Source organism: Sebastes umbrosus, chromosome 2 (assembly GCF_015220745.1).
Source record: "Sebastes umbrosus isolate fSebUmb1 chromosome 2, fSebUmb1.pri, whole genome shotgun sequence".
Lineage (NCBI taxonomy): Eukaryota > Metazoa > Chordata > Actinopteri > Perciformes > Sebastidae > Sebastes > Sebastes umbrosus.
Window position 1 is genome coordinate 26,746,447 of NC_051270.1, and position 19,822 is coordinate 26,766,268.

General features: G+C 42.1%; 1 protein-coding gene across 3 annotated transcripts in view; it reads right to left on the reverse strand.

The window, feature by feature from the left end:
- sbf2 (SET binding factor 2) overlaps positions 1–19,822 on the reverse strand; it is a 118,530-nt gene that overhangs the window by 18,763 nt on the left and 79,945 nt on the right. For all 3 annotated transcript variants that reach the window (XM_037748319.1, XM_037748311.1, XM_037748301.1), the window contains 12 exons: positions 13,316–13,486; positions 12,282–12,553; positions 11,017–11,189; positions 10,674–10,747; positions 8,172–8,367; positions 6,834–6,961; positions 5,941–6,116; positions 5,633–5,766; positions 5,347–5,548; positions 4,695–4,891; positions 4,284–4,424; positions 2,577–2,660 (listed from right to left, as the gene is read on the reverse strand). In XM_037748319.1, the coding sequence (XP_037604247.1) occupies positions 2,577–2,660; positions 4,284–4,424; positions 4,695–4,891; positions 5,347–5,548; positions 5,633–5,766; positions 5,941–6,116; positions 6,834–6,961; positions 8,172–8,367; positions 10,674–10,747; positions 11,017–11,189; positions 12,282–12,553; positions 13,316–13,486 (1,948 nt within the window). The remainder of the gene's footprint in view (positions 1–2,576; positions 2,661–4,283; positions 4,425–4,694; positions 4,892–5,346; positions 5,549–5,632; positions 5,767–5,940; positions 6,117–6,833; positions 6,962–8,171; positions 8,368–10,673; positions 10,748–11,016; positions 11,190–12,281; positions 12,554–13,315; positions 13,487–19,822) is intronic.

Below are 19,822 nucleotides of genomic sequence, written 5' to 3' on the forward strand. Positions count from 1 at the left end.
CAAACTGAATTAAACATGTTAAACATGTCACACGTTAACATTGCGAGATATGGTATTTAGTCTTGGCGGAGGTCTGTGCTCTTTTCTGTTTTTTTGTGTATTATTATATTACTAATAACAGATGTTGTGTAGTTGTGCTTTGTGATATGGTAAACTGTAAAATGACTAAACGCTTTAGTTTGTGGGGTTTGTTCTTGTTTGTTTTTCTTTTTAGTGTGTTAGTGTTTTAAAATGTAAGCATGGTTGTATTTGTAAATGTGTATTTATGGTTGCATATGTGTACTATGAATAAATGTATAGTTTTTATTTCTTATGATATACAATCATGTATAGATTTTACTTTTTTTCATTAATGTAAATTCTTCCTCTATTCCGTTGTTAACTGTGAGCATGAGTGCAAATAAACTCAATTGTACTCCTCTCATTAGACATTTTATAACTTCATTTTCCTCAGTATTTGCAACATCAGCCACATCAATAACATCTCCGCTGCATCCGCTCTCTGTTGGGATCTTTGATAAGCTTGTTTAATGCCTCCGTCTGCATTATTAATATGATTAGAACATTATATTATAATTTTATGTGTAATAGACAGTTTTACTCAGATGGAGTTAAACTGAGAAATGATCTCTAAAATATCACAGATTTTCTGACCTTGGTAATCTCAGACAAGTCAGATCACTTCATTTGCACCACTTTCAAAACTCGAAACTCCTGGCTCCAAGGAGGCAAAGAGTATGTCAGTGATAATCCTGCACTTTAAATCCAGTAATTATGACTGGACATAAAAGCTCATGTTTTAAGTAACCGGATGTGGTGCGTCATCCTTTTTAGTGCTGAGTCGGTTTAAGAATTCCCTGCCCTTTGACATTCATCTGACTAACACCTCAGACATGCACCGGCACCAAGAACAACATCTGGCTGAGACAAAACACTCTAGAAATAGTGTACTGGTTGTTTGACCTCTGAGGAGTTAACATTCCAGTTAACACAGCCATGATGAATTGTCCATTTTACAGCACATTGAGTTTCGATCTGTGAGATTACATTTACAGTAATGGTCATTATTGGCAGAAACACTACAGGTCACAAGAACACAAAAGGTCAATGTGGCAGTGAGTTTCCGTTGTGAAATATAAGACCTTAAACTTCACATAAATAACAGATATTTAACAAGGTGTATAAACCACAGATCCACATAATAGAAAAAACTGTGCATATAACAACCTGATACATTCACTTCAGGCACTAAAGCCCAACTATTTTCATGATCTGTTTACAGTTTTTTTAATTATGAGAAACTTACTGAAAATACTCCGTCATTTGTCCCGTGGTTGTTTATTTAGAGTCTATTATTTAGTCTCACTCTTGCTCTCCAATACTTTTACAATCCTTATACTGTACGATCTCAGTACTTTCACAATTATTCAGTTCATAATTGCTCACGTTCAGGCATTATATTCATGGTATGATAACTAGAAAAACGACAGTCTGAAGTCGGCATTCATTGTAGAGAAAGTTATTTTCAGATAAATATTAAAACATTGAAATCACTATTAACATTTGCAATTTACTTTGAACAGTAGTAAGTATTATTGGCCTGTACATTATGTCTCATACGTTCTTATAAATGTATGCAACTTTCCAAAGTCGCAGTAATATCCTCTTTTACAAGAAGAGTACTCCTTCAGTACTATCTGAATGAAACACAAAGTCCTCCTTCCAGGATGTCTGTGATTTAGTTGCATACTTTTCATTGTGAGTGTGATTTACCAGGTTGTGACGACACATTCAATCATATTTCTAAAATGTGAGATGAAATGTGTTTTATAACAAGATAAAAATGGGAGAATATGTGACCCAAGTAGACAACAGAGAGAAGGGCAGAATATCTAGGAAAACCAGTAGCGCTGGCAAAACATCCTCCCTAAACTACTGTGATTATCCAATCGGTTAGCAAAAATGAATTAACCCCCTTCTTGTAACCTTTCCCCCTCAAAGGGATAGTTTGGGTGTTTTGAAGTGGGATTGTATGAGGTACTTATTAATACTCAAGCCGTTGTATCCATCTGTGCTCTCGCCAAAGCCAACAGACTTCATTGAAAAAAACTGTAATTTTACCTGGCAGAACACGGGAGTTGCTGGTCTACCGCTGCCTCGATCAGTTAGTTTGTTTGTGTTATTCTGTAACTTAAGTAAATCCGAACTAACCAAAGTCACACAATAATACAAACAAACTAAAATACTCTAAATATTACGTAAACTGATATTGATATTTTTTAGGTGAGCCTTTCTTTTAGGTGGCTAAAATATGTTTTGCTTCCATCCATTCCTCCTGTCTGCTTCTCCAAACTGGGAGCGTGCCAACCGTCATCTACTGTAAATAATACACTGACTATGGATAAGTACCTCATACAACCCCACTTCAAAACACCAACGCTATCCCTTTAACAGACTAGATGATGCTAAAACACTCAACAGTCTTACAGATGACAGATTCCGGTGTTTCATATTTCACCTGGCAGCAGGAGGACACACGTGGACATGTTGAGTAGGAAACAGAGAACAACACTCACCTCCTCTGGTAAAGCTGTTTGAGAATGGGAGATCTAAATGGACAGGAGCCATCTTTGGTATCCGTGATGTTCTCCTGTCACTGCCTGAAGACAAAACATTCACACAATACAACAAGTGTCAGCGTTCAGGAAGGTATTTTTTTCATACAGCACCAAATCATAAACAAGACAGGATGACAAATGAGCACTCCCTTCATCTACAAGCGAAAACAAAACTGATTGCAATGATGAATTATCCCTTTGGTTCAGTTTGAACTCATTGTGACACTGCAGAATTGAGCTAACTCCAATTTTCCCATTAAACTGATCGGAGCACTTTATCACAAGATACATGATGGTTAAATGAGTGTGTGTGTGTGTGTGAGCATCCTGGACACAGCTTCAGTCCAGTCCAGTGTGTTGTATAGTGTCCTGTATGTTTTCCAGTATGTTCAGGATACGGACCGGGGGGTTGGGGGGGGTGAAGTCAGAGGAGATGGATGGGCTGGGCAGTGACCCCCGGTTGTCCTGTGATTCTTACATAACCTTTTATTGTACAAATTTCCTTCCAAATGTTACCAAATATCAGATAGAGTATTTCTCCCACACAGTCTCTCTCTCTCTCTGTCTCATAAACACACACACACACACACACACACACACACACATAAAGATAAGTAGGTGAAAAATAGCTGCAGACCAGAGCAAACACAAAAGGGAAGAGAGTGATTGCCTGACGGCAGAGAAAAAGCAGAGCCTGAGTGAACAAAAATAAAGAGTGCAACTCTGCAGTTTTTATCAGAAGAAATGAACTTGTGGCCTCTTGTCCCTCACAAACAAACTAAGTTTTTTCCCACGGCCAAGCCGAGGCCATCGCACAACAAATTCAGGTCAGGTAGGAGCGCGGGCTGCTAGGTGACGTAGCTTTGGTTTGAGGGAACTAATGATCCCAGGGTTGAGCCTCACAGGCACTGCTTACTGACTCCCTGCCGACTACAACAATCCACCAGTTACGTTAAAATTAGAGTAGTATAATTGTAGTTATGGTGAGCTGTGTTCACGTCATATGGAAATCATTGCATTTAGTTCAGTTTGACAATAAATACTGTTCTTGTCAACATTCAACACCCTCTTTACACCTGGCATTAAAATGCATCTCCAATCCAGATTGTATCTGGATGTGATTTAACCTGATTACATTTACACCTGGTATTAATATGTGTCTCCAGTGTCCACACTGAGATTCAATTGTGATCCGATTGCTCTGTCTGAAAGGGCTGAGAGGAAGGCTGCATACGCACAGGCTTGCAGTTTGGCACTGCCAGAAAGGCGCATACTTTCTAATGCGATACTTCAAAATGCACATAAAATTATGTGAGTGGAAACACGGCTATAGATGGCTGCAATCCATTTAGGTATTCCAGTTTCAGAGTCCTGCTACTGTGCATGCAGACTCAATGTTATAGCTTAGTGGGACACCTAAAGGGAAAGGAGTCATCATTCATGTTTTACTAAACCTGTGCTTTTGCTGTTTGTCTTGTTACTAACTGCATTATCAGAGATCTAAAAATTCCCAACAATATAACATATGAATATATGCTGTTTTAGATATGAAAGGTCTATAATCTAGAAGTATCCAAATTATCCCAGAGGCAGATCAAAACAGTCAAGTAGCAGAGACAACTGTGGTATTCAGCATTAGATTAAATAAGAATACGATCAGCGTACCTGGTGAGAGGCCAATGAGGGAGCGGTTGGACAGGGTGTTGTGTCCGTTCATTTTGAAGTAAATAGGGATGGAGTTGAGGACGGCTTGCAGGTACTTCTCTTGTTCAAGACTACTGGATGAATCTGAGGACGAGGCAGGAGCTAAAGGAAGAACACAACACTTTTGATTTAGACCGAAAATAATGATATTTTAAAATCAGTTTAAATTACCCTGTTGTTATAGGCTAACCATCAAAAGACTTTTTTTCGAGAAGTAAAGCTGCACAACTGGTATAAATGATGTAAACAGTTGAGATAAACTTCAAAGCGAGCTAGTTAGCTTTTGTTAGCTGTTACTCCTGGAGGTCGGTTAGCTGAAGTAACACATTAAAAGTACGGATAGATCAAACAGCTGAATGTATGAATGCACACCTGTTGAGGAGGGGTTCTGCGACTTGAACAGTCCCACCACACTCTTGCCGTGGAAGCCTCCTGAGCGGAGCAGCACGGCCTTAGTGCGGGGATGTTTCCAACAGACAACAGGCAGACGGTTGTGTCTGTAGCAGCGGGCCACTTTGTGTAAACTGCTGTCCTGGACTGCCTGAGGAACCACCAACAGCCCCGGATAACTGACGAAGAGAGACAGAATAGAAATCTCAAACACACAGATTGTCGACCACTAATAAACCACTGCAAAGCAATATGATTATACACAGAGATGCAGCTGAATAAATGGACTCTTACTGGATTTACAGCCAAGATCTCAGCGGGATTATGGCTGTATTAGTCACAGCATGTGTGTTTTAGTATTAACAGGCTGAATTTGAATCTGTCTCAAATGATGTCAAACATCTCTCTGCCAGGTAAAGGAGGACTCCCCACTGGCCTTTTTAGATATTGAGGCTTACAAAACTTCCGACGGGGCTACAAATCCTGGAAACTAATGTGTTCAGCACCGCTGTGCTGACATTAGTGGAGTCGTCACAGATCAGCAGGTTCCTCGACTGTTTCTCGATTGCATATTTAGCCGTACTGTTGCAGCTAGAAGAATATTTATCAGGTATTGAGCCTGTGAGGTGTGTACCTGCGGCAGAGGGAGTAGAGTCTGTTCACGGCTGTGATCCGGAACTGGTCGCCTGACTTGGAGCGAGACGAGCTGGCGGTGATGGTGCCAAGGCCCAGACGCTGGTAGTCACGGAAACAGGACTGCTCCACCAGCTGCTCCATGGTGGACTTCTCTGATGCTCGCAAAGTGCTGCTGGGCGGCGGCTCACCGTCGTCGGATACTGAAAACACACACATGCAAAGGTAATTTAGGTTTTGTTTTCCATCCCTCCTCCCATCACATGCAAATGTTTCATTCCTCTTACTTGAAATGTCATCATCGTCATGCCAAGTCATCCTGCTGCCTCTGTCGTTCTTCTTCAGTGTGGTCTGGCTGCCACGGCCCATGGTGATCTTTCCGGCCCTCTTTGCTCCCTTGACGATAGTCTTGGAGAGTGTTCTGTGAGGAGTGCACGGCAGACAGCAACATTATTTACTGTGTGCAGTTTCAGCATCAAAACTGGAGAAGCAAACTGCAGAGACATGTACTTATTTACACTAATATTTCAGAGGACACCTGGAATCACCATTCAGTGATGTTTACAACAACCACTCAGTCCAGAGCGTCACAAACCTGAAGCCAGTATTCCTCTCTTTTTGTTTTGGAAGGATTAGCTGAGGTGCTGTTTGTCCTGCTGCGAAAGCGAAGGAGCTGAAGATGGACTGTGGGTAGCGGATCCTCTGGAGGTGCTTTCTGAAGATCTCCACCATCTCTGAGCTCACCTCCTCATCAAAAGCCACCTTTATCAGCTGTAAGAGGTATTAGTGTACATGTGTTAAGTCCATCTTTACATGTAGGGAGCATCTCAGTGCGTCAGAGTTGTCTCTTTATCAGTGCTAAGATTCCTCTCTGTTATACCCCCCAAACGTTTGCTAAAGCACGCTGATCTGCAACTTCCACATCTAAACACAACATTGGTGAAACAGCCCACGCATGGTTTCCACAACACACACACTGAAAAGATGTCAACACGGGCTAAATGACCTACAATCCCAAAACATGGCCACTTTCATCAACAGTGTTATAAAAAGATAGGAATGACCCATTAAAACTTTTACAGCAGTACATCTAAGGACTAACAACACATGCTTGGCTGAAAATCGCTTTTCTCTTTGATTCTAAGAATCAAGCTCATGTTATAAAACACAAGAAAGTGATGCTTCTAAAAGATGTGCCACACGGATTGTTAATTGTAATTTCATGTGTTACTGCCAGTGCTAATATAATAGTTTGTGCAGCTTGTGAATCCTCTGGGAGCCCAATAAATTAAGGAAAGGCATTCATTTAAATGTAATATCTGAGAAACAGAACCACAGATGATGCTACGAGTTGTTTTTTTAATTGAATCTAAAATCTCAGAGAAGCCACATTAACTAAAACACACCGCACCGTGCCCACCCATCCATTTGACTTCTCCGGTAACTTGTGTTCATACTGGACTAACATGAGAGTATTTCAGCGTTTACCTGAAACGAAGCAGAGCGGAGCTGCAGGCCTTCCTGCATGTTCTGCTGCAGCTGGTTCTGGATGCTGATCTTCTTCTCTTTGGTCAGCGTGGACACTGGGAAAGCTCTGATCACTGCCTGCTCTCCCACTGGACACACACAGGAACAAAGACCAGCATCACGTTACTGAGATGATTGGTGCAGCATCTTACTGAAACAACACACTGGACAACCAGCTAATAACTAACTAAGTTTTTATTAGGGCTGTCAATTGATTTAAATATTTAATCGCGATGATTAATCGTGTGTAATTGCAAAATTAATCGCACATTTTCTGTCTGTTCAAAATGTACCTTAAGAGGAGATTTGTCAAGTATTTAATACTCTTATCAACATGGGAGATGGCAAATATGCTGCTTTATGCAAATGTATGTATATATTTATTATTGGAAATCAATTAACAACACAAAACAATGACAAATATTGTCCAGAAACCCTCACAGGTACTACATTTAGCATAAAAAATATGCTAAAATTATAACATGGCAAACTGCAGCCAAACAGGCAACAACAGCTGTCAGTGTGCTGACTTGACTATGACTTGCCCCAAACTGCATGTGATTATCATAAAGTGGGCATTTCTGTAAAGGGGAGACTCGTGGGTACCCATAGAACCCATTTTCATTCACATATCTTAAGGTCAGAAGTGAAAATGGCCATGACAGTTTTTCCTCGTCAAAATTTAGCCTAACTTTGGAGCGTTATTTAACCTCCTTTGTGACAAGGAGGTAGTTTCATTTGATACCATATACGATGCAAGTATCTTCACTCTAGCTTCAAAGCTGAGCCCGCTACAACCTCCGAAAGATTGATTGCGTTAATGCGTTAAAGAAATTAGTGGCGTTAAAATGAATTTGCGTTAACACATCATTATCGCGTTTTAATAATCTTTTTTTGGATATTTAATTATTTTTGTAGAAAGTTGACAGGAAACGAGGGAAGAGAGAGAAGGGGAATGACATGCAACAAAGGTCCGACATGAACCAGGGATGTCACCAGCGGGCCCGACCTACTAATAACTTCTGCTGCTACCTGAGCAGAAAAAGATGGTATGGTTTCAATATAAAAAAGAAAATATTTTTTTTAGCCAACAAATATACGTAAGGGATAATGTACAGCAAGCCGGTCATTGTTGCAAAATAAACCCTGACAGGGTGATGCATCGCCCTGAAGCGGTCTGCTATAAAGAAATAACAGACCGTATAACGTCGTGATTGACCAATCAGAATCCAGTATTCAACAAAGCCGTGTCATAAATAGTAATAATTCATTTAATTGACGCTGTGGTTCAGTATTTACCCAGTGGATCATGGGGGGTGCCTTTGAAAATGATTCGGTAAGTGGTGAGAAAGAGGGCTCCCTCTGCTGGCAGGATGTGAGGGCCCCCCAGGAGACCCCCAGTGGCCTCCTCTCTGCCGTCAGGGTCCAGAAGCACCCGCAACCCTTCTGACACAAACTCTTCTCCAGGAAGAAGTGCTGGACGCAGAATCTTAGGCTGATGGGAAAAAAACATAATAACAACACATGAGACACACTGTACGCACAAATCATACCGTCTATGAAGCATGTCTGAGATTACATTTAGGTGTTTTTCATTGATTTTAAAGTTGCTCTAAATGAGGGATTTAGCAAAAGCATTGGCGTCAGAGAATCAGATCCCAAAAAGCCTGAAAATCATTATAATGTCAAATCACAGCACCACAAGACCGCATTGGACGTATTTAAGCATCACATGCAGGTCATCATCAAAAACACACACACACACACACACACACACACACACACACACACACACACACTGAGCATTAGATAGCAATCTAAAAAACTAACTTTTACAACAAAAACTAATTCGTCCTCTCTGTAGAGACCTTTTTACCAAACCCTCCAAGCAAAACTCATGATCTGCTTTACAAGTAAAAACTGTTGCGATTAACCAATCTATCGAACTCAGTAATCGCCTTTATGTTTTTGAAATTTAAACATGAGGACGCTGACTGACAAGATGCATTTTTACTTGTAGAATAAGGCTTAATAATGTGACCAGTGTCTCAATTCTTATCAGGGTTTTATTCCAGTGGGGCAGAAGTTACAGCGTAACTTTGTGCCTCAAACTCACATGAGTGAAAGAAACAAGACATTAGCAGACAACTATAACGCATTGAAGGTTTAATTCAAAATGCCACATATATTTGAATTACCCTTACTCAGTTTAATCACGTTACGATGAAAACCGTATGTAAAATAAATATAATAGTAGCCCTTTGCTTTACATTATTATCAGCAATCGCATTGAGATGTTCAGTTTCAAACAGCAAATATCTTGTATCTGCAGCATCTCATTGAACTTCTCATATTCTGTGTGGGTTTGGAATCGGTTTCTGTTTTCAGAGAAGTTTACGGCGCTTCTTAAGAAAGAAGAATAGGAAACGTATAGTGTGACACATTTGCCTTAAAGGATATGTATGACTAGGGTGTTGACTGCAACAGAAGTGATTACTAACCAAACTAACCTGTGAGCAACTTTTTCTACTGTATGAACTGTAACGAACACCCCGTGTTGCTTCAGCTCCTTCTGGCCTCCAAGTAAAGAAACACTCAGTTGTTCCACTGTCACAAATATGAACGAGGCGGGACATTAGATCATTCACAGCATTTCCCATTAAGGCCACAGCCAAACTGGGGGAGTTGAGGTCTGGCCAGGAGATAATAAGAGCTTCTTGAGTCCGTCCTTGAATGGACAGCGAGACCAAGAAGAGAGTCCCTCTGCACCTCATTACTGCTGCGAGCTCGGCTTCTTCTTAGAACTGCACCTTCAATGTTTTTCTTCTTGGTGTTATTGCTAGCACTACTACTACCACTATTCCGACTCGTCATAAATCCAGAGTCAGTGCTGTTTACACACTTTTTAGTATTTTTTGGCATGCTGCTTGCAGCTAGCAGGCCAGGATGGAAGCTTTGTCCAACACATAAACGTGTGAGAGGTTAGCCACAAAGTACAGCAGACGATCTGCCCAGACTGCTCACCACGGTCTCCAGGTTGCTCCCAAGGCAGTACTGGCATGGTGTTTGTCTGTGTGTATGAGTGTGTGCGAGAGGAATTACTAAGAGTTGCAGACATATAGCACAGCATGATCCAAGAGACCAACTGGTAAAATCTGAAAGTGCAATGATGACTGGAAAAACATTAGATGAGATCGTCACTCTGCATACTCTGAAGCTGATGACATTTAACTTGTGACAGTTTTGGTGCTTGTGGGTCTAGATTTTTAAAAGTCTAACTCTGCCATAAAATTGCCCCTTCCTAAGTCCCGCCCCTTTTCGCTCTGTGCTCCAATGACAGTTGAGCAAGCTTGGAACCCGGCAGAACCTCGGTGAACTTTCCCTTTTTCTGTAATACTTAGATATTACTGCAGCAGCAGGGTTTGACAATCTGTTTGGGTTCTCCCGTGCCTACCTTCCCTTCAGCGGGCCCAGCAATACGGCCTGGGTCTCCAGCAGCATGGTGTCGGTCTTGGCTCCCAGCGGAGCAGCAAGGCAAAGCTCTGCTCCTGGAGCTCCGACTGCAGGTCGCTGCTGGAGTTCATGGCTGAAATTTCTGTCGAACCTGTATGATTTTGTCTGATTTCGTTATATTATCTCTGCTTCAAGTCGCCTTGAAGTATGTCTAGGTGGGCTTTTTTTTGTCAAGCTTGTCCGACCTATCAACAGTAACTAAGGGGGGCGGGACTTACGGTCGGTCAATTGTACATCCACTGTACAAACAGCCGAGGTGTCAGCAGCTAAGAATAGAGCAACACTCACCTTCTGAATGGGAGGTAACCTCCTGCTCTCTCTGTGAACTGCCTCCAGAGCCTCCATCTGCATAGCAACGATGCCTGTGGGTCACAAGCTGGGGTCAGCTTGCCATATGTACATACACAAGTGCACACACAGAGCTGGTACAGAGAAACACATGTACGTCCACAAAGTCTTACAACCAGAGTGTGTATTTACAGATTTTAAGGCCATGTAACATGTCAGGAGTTAATCAGCTCAGAGGCCTCTGTTGCTGTTGGCCTGAGCTGAGAATACACACATGTGAAGGTTACTCTGCGTAAAGCTGAGGGAATTAGGACAGTGTGAATGAACAGTGTGAACGCTGTACCTGGGATCATGCTGTGCAGGCTCTTGATGTGGTCCTGGGTTACTCCGCTCTCTGTGCACACCTTGTCGATGAAGCGGGCAACGAACCGGACCACAGAGTTGGCCACATCGCTGTTCTCGGAGTCCTCAAACCCGCTTTCTGTGTCAAAGCTCTCTGCGACGCTACCGGCAATGCTGTAAAACACACATGATGACACCATGAAACTGAGAAAGGTCACGCTACAATGAGATTTGATCCGAGATCTGAGAGTCATGTGTTGACAGACATGGATTTGGAGGATGTACTGTGATAAAGAGCAGTGAGAGGGAGAGTGATTTGCAGCCTGGCATGAGCAAAGCGGGGATGCCTGGATCAATCGCTCAGACTCTATTAGCCAAGAAGAATGTTTCACATGAGACGGTGATGCAACCTCCCCTCTGGATTCATAGCTAGTGATGAGATCCAAATGTCTTCTGTGAGAAACAAACAAGTCTGGGGCAAAAATGCAGGAAAACATTTCAGAACATTTCCACGCAAACAAATACTTGCCTGCAGTGTTTCTGTATTCTCTTAGAAATAGAAACAAAACAAATTAAATTAAATAGATTAAATAGTAACAACGTGTTCTAGCGGGAATTAAATGGGAAATTTACAACAAATGACTAATAGCTCAATTGCTGAACATAACACAATTTAAAAAATTAACATTGTGTTCTTCTGGTAACAAAGGATGAAATTTGGAACAATATATTTTTGGCTGCCTATTTTTCACTTCTAAGAAAAGACATACATGGGGGATCTTCCCAGATTTATTTCAGTTACTGCAGAGTACGGGAAATCACTTCCCCTGCTATGTTGTCTGGGTTGGGTGAGAACAGTGCAGCCCCATTAAAGACGCCCTGAGGGTTTTAAACTTCCCAACAGAAGTAAATGAGCCTCACTGTGTTTTGTGCAGTAGCGATGTAAGCCCACAGGATGGACGTGGGCTGGAAACAGGAGAGGTACTGTGTTCCATTTGGCCAAACAGGAAGGTATCATGTAGACTGTGAGTTACGCCACATCCGCCCACATGCTTATCATCACCATATTAAGAGAGGTACACATACTCCCAAATCATGAAACCTTACCTCAACGTTTCCTCCAGATAAGACTGATCGTTCTACCTTACAAATACTGAACAAGCCAAAGATATGTTCTAGTCTATTCTGTGTTTGATCGAAGTGGACAGTAAAGACATGTGAAGGACGTTAAACAACATCCTTGTTCTACTACTGCATCATGCTGACCTGTTTGTGACAATGCTGTTGCTGCCGCTCTCCCAGTCGGCGACCGGGGCGGTGCGGAGCAGCTTGAGCTTGCTGGTGTCCAGAGGAACCAGCAGGTAAACCATGAGGCTGGCGTAGTGGATGGCCTGGCTGAACACGGTGCTCTCCTCATTCTTCACCAGCTCATGCTGCTTCTCCTTGCTCAGGCCGGGCCACGAACGCAGCTGCTCCGCGGCCAGGGCCATGGCTGTGTCTTCCTCATCTCTGCTCACCGCAGGCTCGGGGTCCGCATCCTGGAGAGGTCAGAGCAAACGGTTTGAGTTTGACAGACTTTTTTTTAGGCTTGACCCCTTAAAATGTAATGATGCCTGATGAGTGTCGACCTGCAGAGTGGCAAACAGTTCAAGCAGAGGATGATTTTCCCCTTCATGTTTACCACCCGCGACAGCGACGCTGGTATAGACAATTTCAAAGGAATAGACAGTAGAAATATGGAACATATCACGCAACTGTAATCCCTGACTATTTTCAATTTAGGGATTGCTTTTTAAAAATAATATTTCTTAATATTAGAAAAACCTACTGTATCTGCCAAGGTGGCAGTTGACCAGGATTTTTTACCTGCCACAGCCAACGACGGGGCCCTAGGCCTGATTTAGCATCACGGCTGGTGTGATCTCATCACAAGATGGTCTCTAGTTTCAATTTTTTTGAATTTTTTGGAAAACTATTCCCTATTTTCCAAATAAAGAATATTAACGGAGACAAAACAAATATCATTCCATCCATTAAAGCCCAAGGTTATGTCTTTAAATGTCTTGTTTTGTCCAACCAACAATCCAAAACCCAAAGAGATTCAGTTTACAATCACATAAAGACAAAGAACAGCAGCAATTAAAGAGCTGGAAATAAGACATTTTGCCATATTTGTTTGAAAAATGAACTCTTATTTTTATTTCTGTTTCTTTTAAACTTTAATGAGGGTTAAATTAGTGAGCTTTAACAGGCTTATTTCACATATTATTAACTCATATTGGTCACATTTCCTGTCTTACCTTTAGCCTGGCAGTGATGCTGTCTTTTCCCTCTGGGGTGTTAAGATAGAGGGCTCGGATCTGACTCTGGACCTCGCTGTAGAAAGTTGCTTCCCAGAACTGCTGGTTGGTCCAGATGGGATGGTCCTGAATGCAGGTGTAGGCAAACTGGTTCACACCGGCAGCCAATTTCTGCAAGACAAAACGTAGTTCATAGAGTCAGGATGATGTAAGGTAGCAACATTAAACAGCTGGCTTTGACTTTGAGTAGAGGTCTGTGTGTGTGTGTGTGTGTGTGTGTGTGTGTGTGTGTGTGTGTGTTTGTGTGTCTGTGTTGCAGGATATCAAACCACTGCATGCTCGTTCGAATGTGTCATACACCCTACTGCACACAACAATGGTACAAGTTTTATCCAGAGAAATCTATTGTTTTATGAGACACCTTTAGAGAATGTGAACTGTTTCTCTGGTAGTTTATGTCGTCTCCCATAGCAACAGATACAAACCAGATGTTGGATTGTCAGGCATTGACGGTGTTATTGTTGACAGTTTAGATTAGTTTTGATTAGAATGGCAATTTCTGTCATGTTACAGAGGTTAAAATGACATTTATGTGTTGACTACACAAGCAGTCTAAATAAACAGACAGATGAACTGAATCGAAACCTAACATGCACAACCTGACAGTCTGACCCCGTCAGAACAAACACATTCATCACAGCCAAACTTTGTTCAAAGCCACAGAACTTTGTTTTAAATCCAAGTGGAAATCCCAAAGTTTCTTGGAATACCAAAATATGTTTGAATTTTGGGTAAATGTATGTAATATGACACACAAAACATCTGGAATATTTCCATTTAACAAAACTGTACAGCCATAAAAATATGAAGTCTTGGGTTTATAATTCACCCAAGACTTTCTCACTGGGTATTTGCATCAAGAAGGAATTTGAGTTGCAGTGAGTGCCCCTTGAAAAGGAGTTTGCCAAAATGCTGTTGAGAAGTGGAAAAACAAAACAAAAAAAGTCCGCCATGGGATTTAAAGTGAAATCAATCATTCCTTGTGAGTCGTAACTTTTTACCAGATAACAACCCTAATGGAACAACGGACCACCCCTCTTTCCTTCTGTGTATGGATGTATTTGGAAGCAGTGCTGTTGTTTTTCATTAGTGCGGGCTGAAGAGTAAAGCACCTGCTGCTTGCAAAAACAGCTACTAAAGGGTGCTCAGCTAAAGGCATTAACGCTGGCCCATACTGTACTCTATACCACATATGGTGAATACCGCAGAGCAATGCTGGAGAAACAATATCAAACACCACAAATAACATGGTCTCAACAGAGGCACAGAGAGCCAATAAATGGCCGGCCACAAACCAACGTTCACCAACCGTCCATCTCCCCGTAGAGTCTGAAGGCTGACGTCTGTTATTTGATTAGCTTCTGATTTCCCCCGCTTGAGCCTGTCACAATACAGCAGTTTCCATTATCACTTCACAGCTTACCTTTGAATGATGAGAAACTAGAGGGGTTACTGTAATTAAAACAGACAGAACCAAAGCAGGTCTATTCCCAGTTTGATGGGCCAGAAGCCAAGAGAGAGGAGAGCTGGGAGGACAGGCGGTGAACAGAGAGCTCGTGCCCATATAGCAGTTCACAAGCAGCACCGGTAACATCTTATTACTGTACTCAACCTTCAATCTTCATTATGATTCAGATATATTTTGTTTGTCACAACAGAATTGATTCACAAAAACGTACGTAATGTAGGAAAAACGTGGGTAAACATCTTGAAAGGTTGAAACACGCTCTAACTTGTTATTGCATGAAATGCTGAAGCAGGCTCCTGCTGCTTTTCTTCTAATATTAGATTACAAAAATGAAACCACTTTGTTTGGGAAATGCTACACCGCTGAGCTCAGCAGAGTATTCAAGGTGTTTAAAGAAAAGAGACTAGGATATCCTGCTGGCTAATGACAGAGGCCAACAAGAACCGGATACAAAACATCTCAATTAGGGAAAGAATGTGACACAACAGTCTGAGGGATTTTAAGGTACAAACACAGAACACATAAGGTGGTCTTTTTTTAAATTTTACCGCCCAGAATTTATTTAAAGGTGCTAAATTTAACATCCAGAGCATTAATATAGCAGCAAACAACTATTTCCTATGTAAAGCTATAGTGGCATAGTGTCTACCTGAGCAGAGAATGAAGTCGCTCAGCCCTTCTGCACTCTCATATGGTGGTTACAGCTGATAACGCCGTCCCGACCAACGGCGTTATTGCAGAAGCGTAGCATCCACCCTCCCGTTCCTCCCCAGGCTAACACTCTTCTCTCTGTCAGCACTTTTGCGGTTGTTTGCACTGTTAGCTCTGTTATCACCATTAGCTACGAGCCGCCGGTTCTCCGTCGCCATGTTGAGAGCCGTTGAGAGGCAATACAAATGCTTCCAATCCCGTACTCAGCACCTTTAATAATGTCCTCAACAAATTGGCAATTCAGTCTGTTTATCAGGCTAAATATAAAAGCCTATTACACTTAAAGCTTCAGTAGGCAGTATATCTTTGGCATCACTGGGCAAAAATTCCATAATAACCTTTCAGCATATTGTAATTCAAGTGTTCTGAGAGATAACTAGACTTCTGCACCTCCTCATGGCTCTGTTTTCAGGCTTTAAAAAATCTAGCCCATGACGGGAGACTTTGGCCAATCACAGGTCATTTCAGAGAGAGAGTGTTCCTATTGGCTGTTTATTCAACTGAGGCAGCTGTCAATCATTCACAAACTCCAACCAAACGGTCAAACTAGGCCGCGCTGATCAAATATGAATCAATATTCTGTTACTGTAATGCCTATTTCTCATCTCAAATGTTTTCAGAAACATCTTGTAGTGCACTGTTTAGCTTTAAAATGAGAAAGTTTGTGACCCGGCAGCCATGTTGAGATCAGTTGAGGAAATACCAAGCACCGCCCACCAGCCGGAGCAAACGTTCTCATTTTACAGCTAAATAGTACACTACAAGATGTTTCTGAAAACATTTGAGACGAGAAATATACATTACAGTAACAGAATATTGATTCATAATTCATCAGCGCTGCCTAGTTTGACATTTTGATCGGACTTTGCATGTGATTGACAACTGCTCAGAGGCGTCAGGCTCTTGTGCGGCTCTTATGGTTGTTTTCCTCCGGTCTGTGAAATCTTGCAGATGCCATTAGGAGCACCGGAGGACACAGAGGCACATGATTTTTTTCAGATTACCTGTCTCATGCACTACTGTCAGGATATAGTGACGGTTTATAAAAATAACTTTTTTTTTTTAATATCATTTGTTCCAATTCTACCCATTGCAGCTTTAAATGTTGACAACGATGATCGATACTTTATTTTGAGGTCAACACTAATATTACTGTTTGAGAATTATAGACTACGAGCATTTCAAACCTGTAGTTCAGTTCAGAGACCCTGGTGGTTTGCCAGAGTGCAGCCCTGCTCTAGATCATGTGGCAACGTAAGGATGACATTAATGGGAGTTTGTTTAGATGAACTGTTTTCTCTCTAGAAATAGAGATGATTACACTAACTGCTATCATCAGAGGAACCAAATGAGTATGGGAATTAGGCCAGAGAAGCGATGATTGAAATGACAAATCTGCTGTGGCTAGAAATGCTTTGAAGAGAGGCTATAATGTGACCAACCCTGGCACTGAACCGTGGACCACATGGTCTCTGGATTGACTGCAAAGAGGTCAGGTTTTAAGGATGGAGCTGAATGAAACATGGCTGTAAATAAATGGTGATGAATACAAGAAGAAGAAGTGAGGCCCTTTGGGTAGTACGGTAATACCTTTCCGTCACACAGGAGTGTGCTACATGTCTTGCGGCAGATGTTGTGTGGGGGTGTGTGTGTGTGTGTGTTTGTGTAGGAGGGGAACTGTGCGCGATTTGTCTACACTCCGCCTGGCTGTTTCGTTTTTGACTTGACAGATATGTGCAGGTCATCTTGACCAAGGTCATCTCTTCCCAATATGATAATAGACTGAGCTTAAAGAGACATCAACAAAACAGATGGGCAAAGAGGAGGACAGGGAAGGAGAGGAGGAAGGAGAGGAAAGGGAGGAGGAAAAGGAAAAGTAGGAAGTGGAGATGAAAGGGAAGGAGGGAGTAGCAGACCCATCTGGCTGTGTGACTAGTGAAGAGGAGGAATGCAGGGCTGAGGGAAAAAAGGGTGAAAAACAAGCAGAACACCCACAAGGGGAGACAGAAAGGAGGAAAATGCTGTGTGCAGGTCAAAGGAATGAGGCTATCAGGATTTGAGATCTTGTTTTGAACTCGGGGACATGATCCCAAGGTTCACAGTATGATTGACTGCGGCCTCCAAACATGAGCCGGACAGCCATACGGCATCACACACGTCAACTGTGTCTCCCAGAGAGTGAGAGACGGTGCACGTTGTCACTGAAGGGAGTGTATATACTTGTATGTAGGGTGTTGACTGCTGTATCGGATGTGTCACCAGCCTTGGGACAGCAACGTTATTTACAAGTGCCTTAGAAGAACTCATAGCATTCCTGAATTGTAGATACAAAAACAGTCATTATTTCTGAACAAGGGAACGCATGCCTGACCTGTACACAATCCATCTCCTCATTATTGCAATTCCACGTGAGTCAGTGTATTGTGAGGAAAACTACTCGCATCCTGAAGACTCTCTAATCAAACAATGTATTTACAGTCTACAGTCATTTCAAACAAACAAAAGAAAAACCTGTTGAAAGTCAGACTAATAAACAAACCCATCATGGCATCCATAGGCCATAACTGTGTAAAAACAAGACGCACAAGTAACATAAATGTTCCAAAAACAAAGTAAACATAGATACGGTTAAGTCAAGCGCTGGACATTTCTGAGATATACAAGGGTCACGCAGTACGTCATTTTGCTCGCAAGGACATGGTGGAGAGCGGTTTGACGGAGCCAGTTGCCAAATCCCCCCCACGAATAAACTATGGCTGAAGGAATGCTAACAGTCAAGTGTTCTCGCTGTGGAAGTCATCCAGTGTGGTGTTTGGGTTTTTCACTTTCTGCTGTATCCAATCTGTGTTTTCCACAGACAGAGAGGCATTTACTCTTGTGACACATCCAAATGGACAAAGAAATATCGTGTTGGACGGCAAAGGGCAGAATAACAACAGACCCAGACGTCAATGACACCTGTTCATCTCCTGATAAACCCACCCCTCGCTAGATAATGAATGCCAGAGGAACTGTCCATGCAGATTAGAGAATCACAACCAAATGTATAACCTCAGCTCTAACAAAGGGCCACTGTGCAAAGGTTGTGTGGCATTTAGATAAACTTTACCTACACGGGCCAAATGACACCATCCATGCATGATCTAAGCCAAAAGATATTTTGCAAATCAGTTCCACCTTCCTTCCATCTGAAATATTGTCAAACATCTATCAAGTGCTGCTCCATAAGTGCTTTAGTTTGAGCAAAACATCCAAGCAGGGTCAAGCTGAGGGGAAACCAAAGAAATGGGAGATTAAAACAACTAAACACAGAATGTGGGTCAATCGCATACAGTATACTGTTCAGTGTCAACATATGGCCACAAATTAAACCAACCACTGTACGTCTCCATCCAGCAGATTCTGGGAGCAGATGGTAGCAGTGCGAGGGGAGCTTCCCACGTCCCTCGACCTGGAGACTTAAGGGCCATGGGGACAGTACCACTGCAGCATGACCACAGTGTCAGCTTGCCAAAGTCTGGCCAAGAATACCAAACAGGGACTTGACCAATGTCTGACTCTTGAACTAACAGTTGTTAATGTGCGGTGCCCGGATGTTTGGCATGCTATAGCAGTAAAAAAACAACAACATGTATTTCTTATGAATACTTGCCCAGTAAAGTGGGGGTAGGAAGGTTATTTGTTGCGTCATTGGGCAAAAATTCCATAATAACCTTTCAGCATATTGTAATTCAAGTGACCGGAGAGAAAAATAGACCTCTGCACCTCCTCATGGCTTTAGAAAATGTAGCCTGTGAAGTGAGACTTTGGCCAAATACAGGTCATTTCAGAGAGAGCGTTCCTATTGGCTGTCCTACAAATGCAGATCAAATGTACGTCCGCAACAACTGCCTACACTGCAAAGCAACCCAAAAAAGGAAGACGGACTTATCAAAAGGGGATCTGACAATATCGGCGAAGCGTTTCAGAGATGGAGAGAAAATGTTCTTCTGCTCACGGCTACGGTTAGCAGAAGGCTACACTATTAGCCACGTTTTCTCTTCATCTCTGAAACGCTTTGCCTTGAATCTTAGTTTGTCATCTCAAAGCGTTTTACAGGAATTAATTATTACTACCTCTACTGGTTACTGTATGAAGCACGTGCATATGCCCCGGCCTGTCTTGAGGGGCTTAGGACAGAGAGAGGAGAGCTGCAGGATGAGGGCTGTATTTTCAAATTCTGGGGATATTATGCCTAATTATCTAAGGTTATTATGGACTTTTTGCTC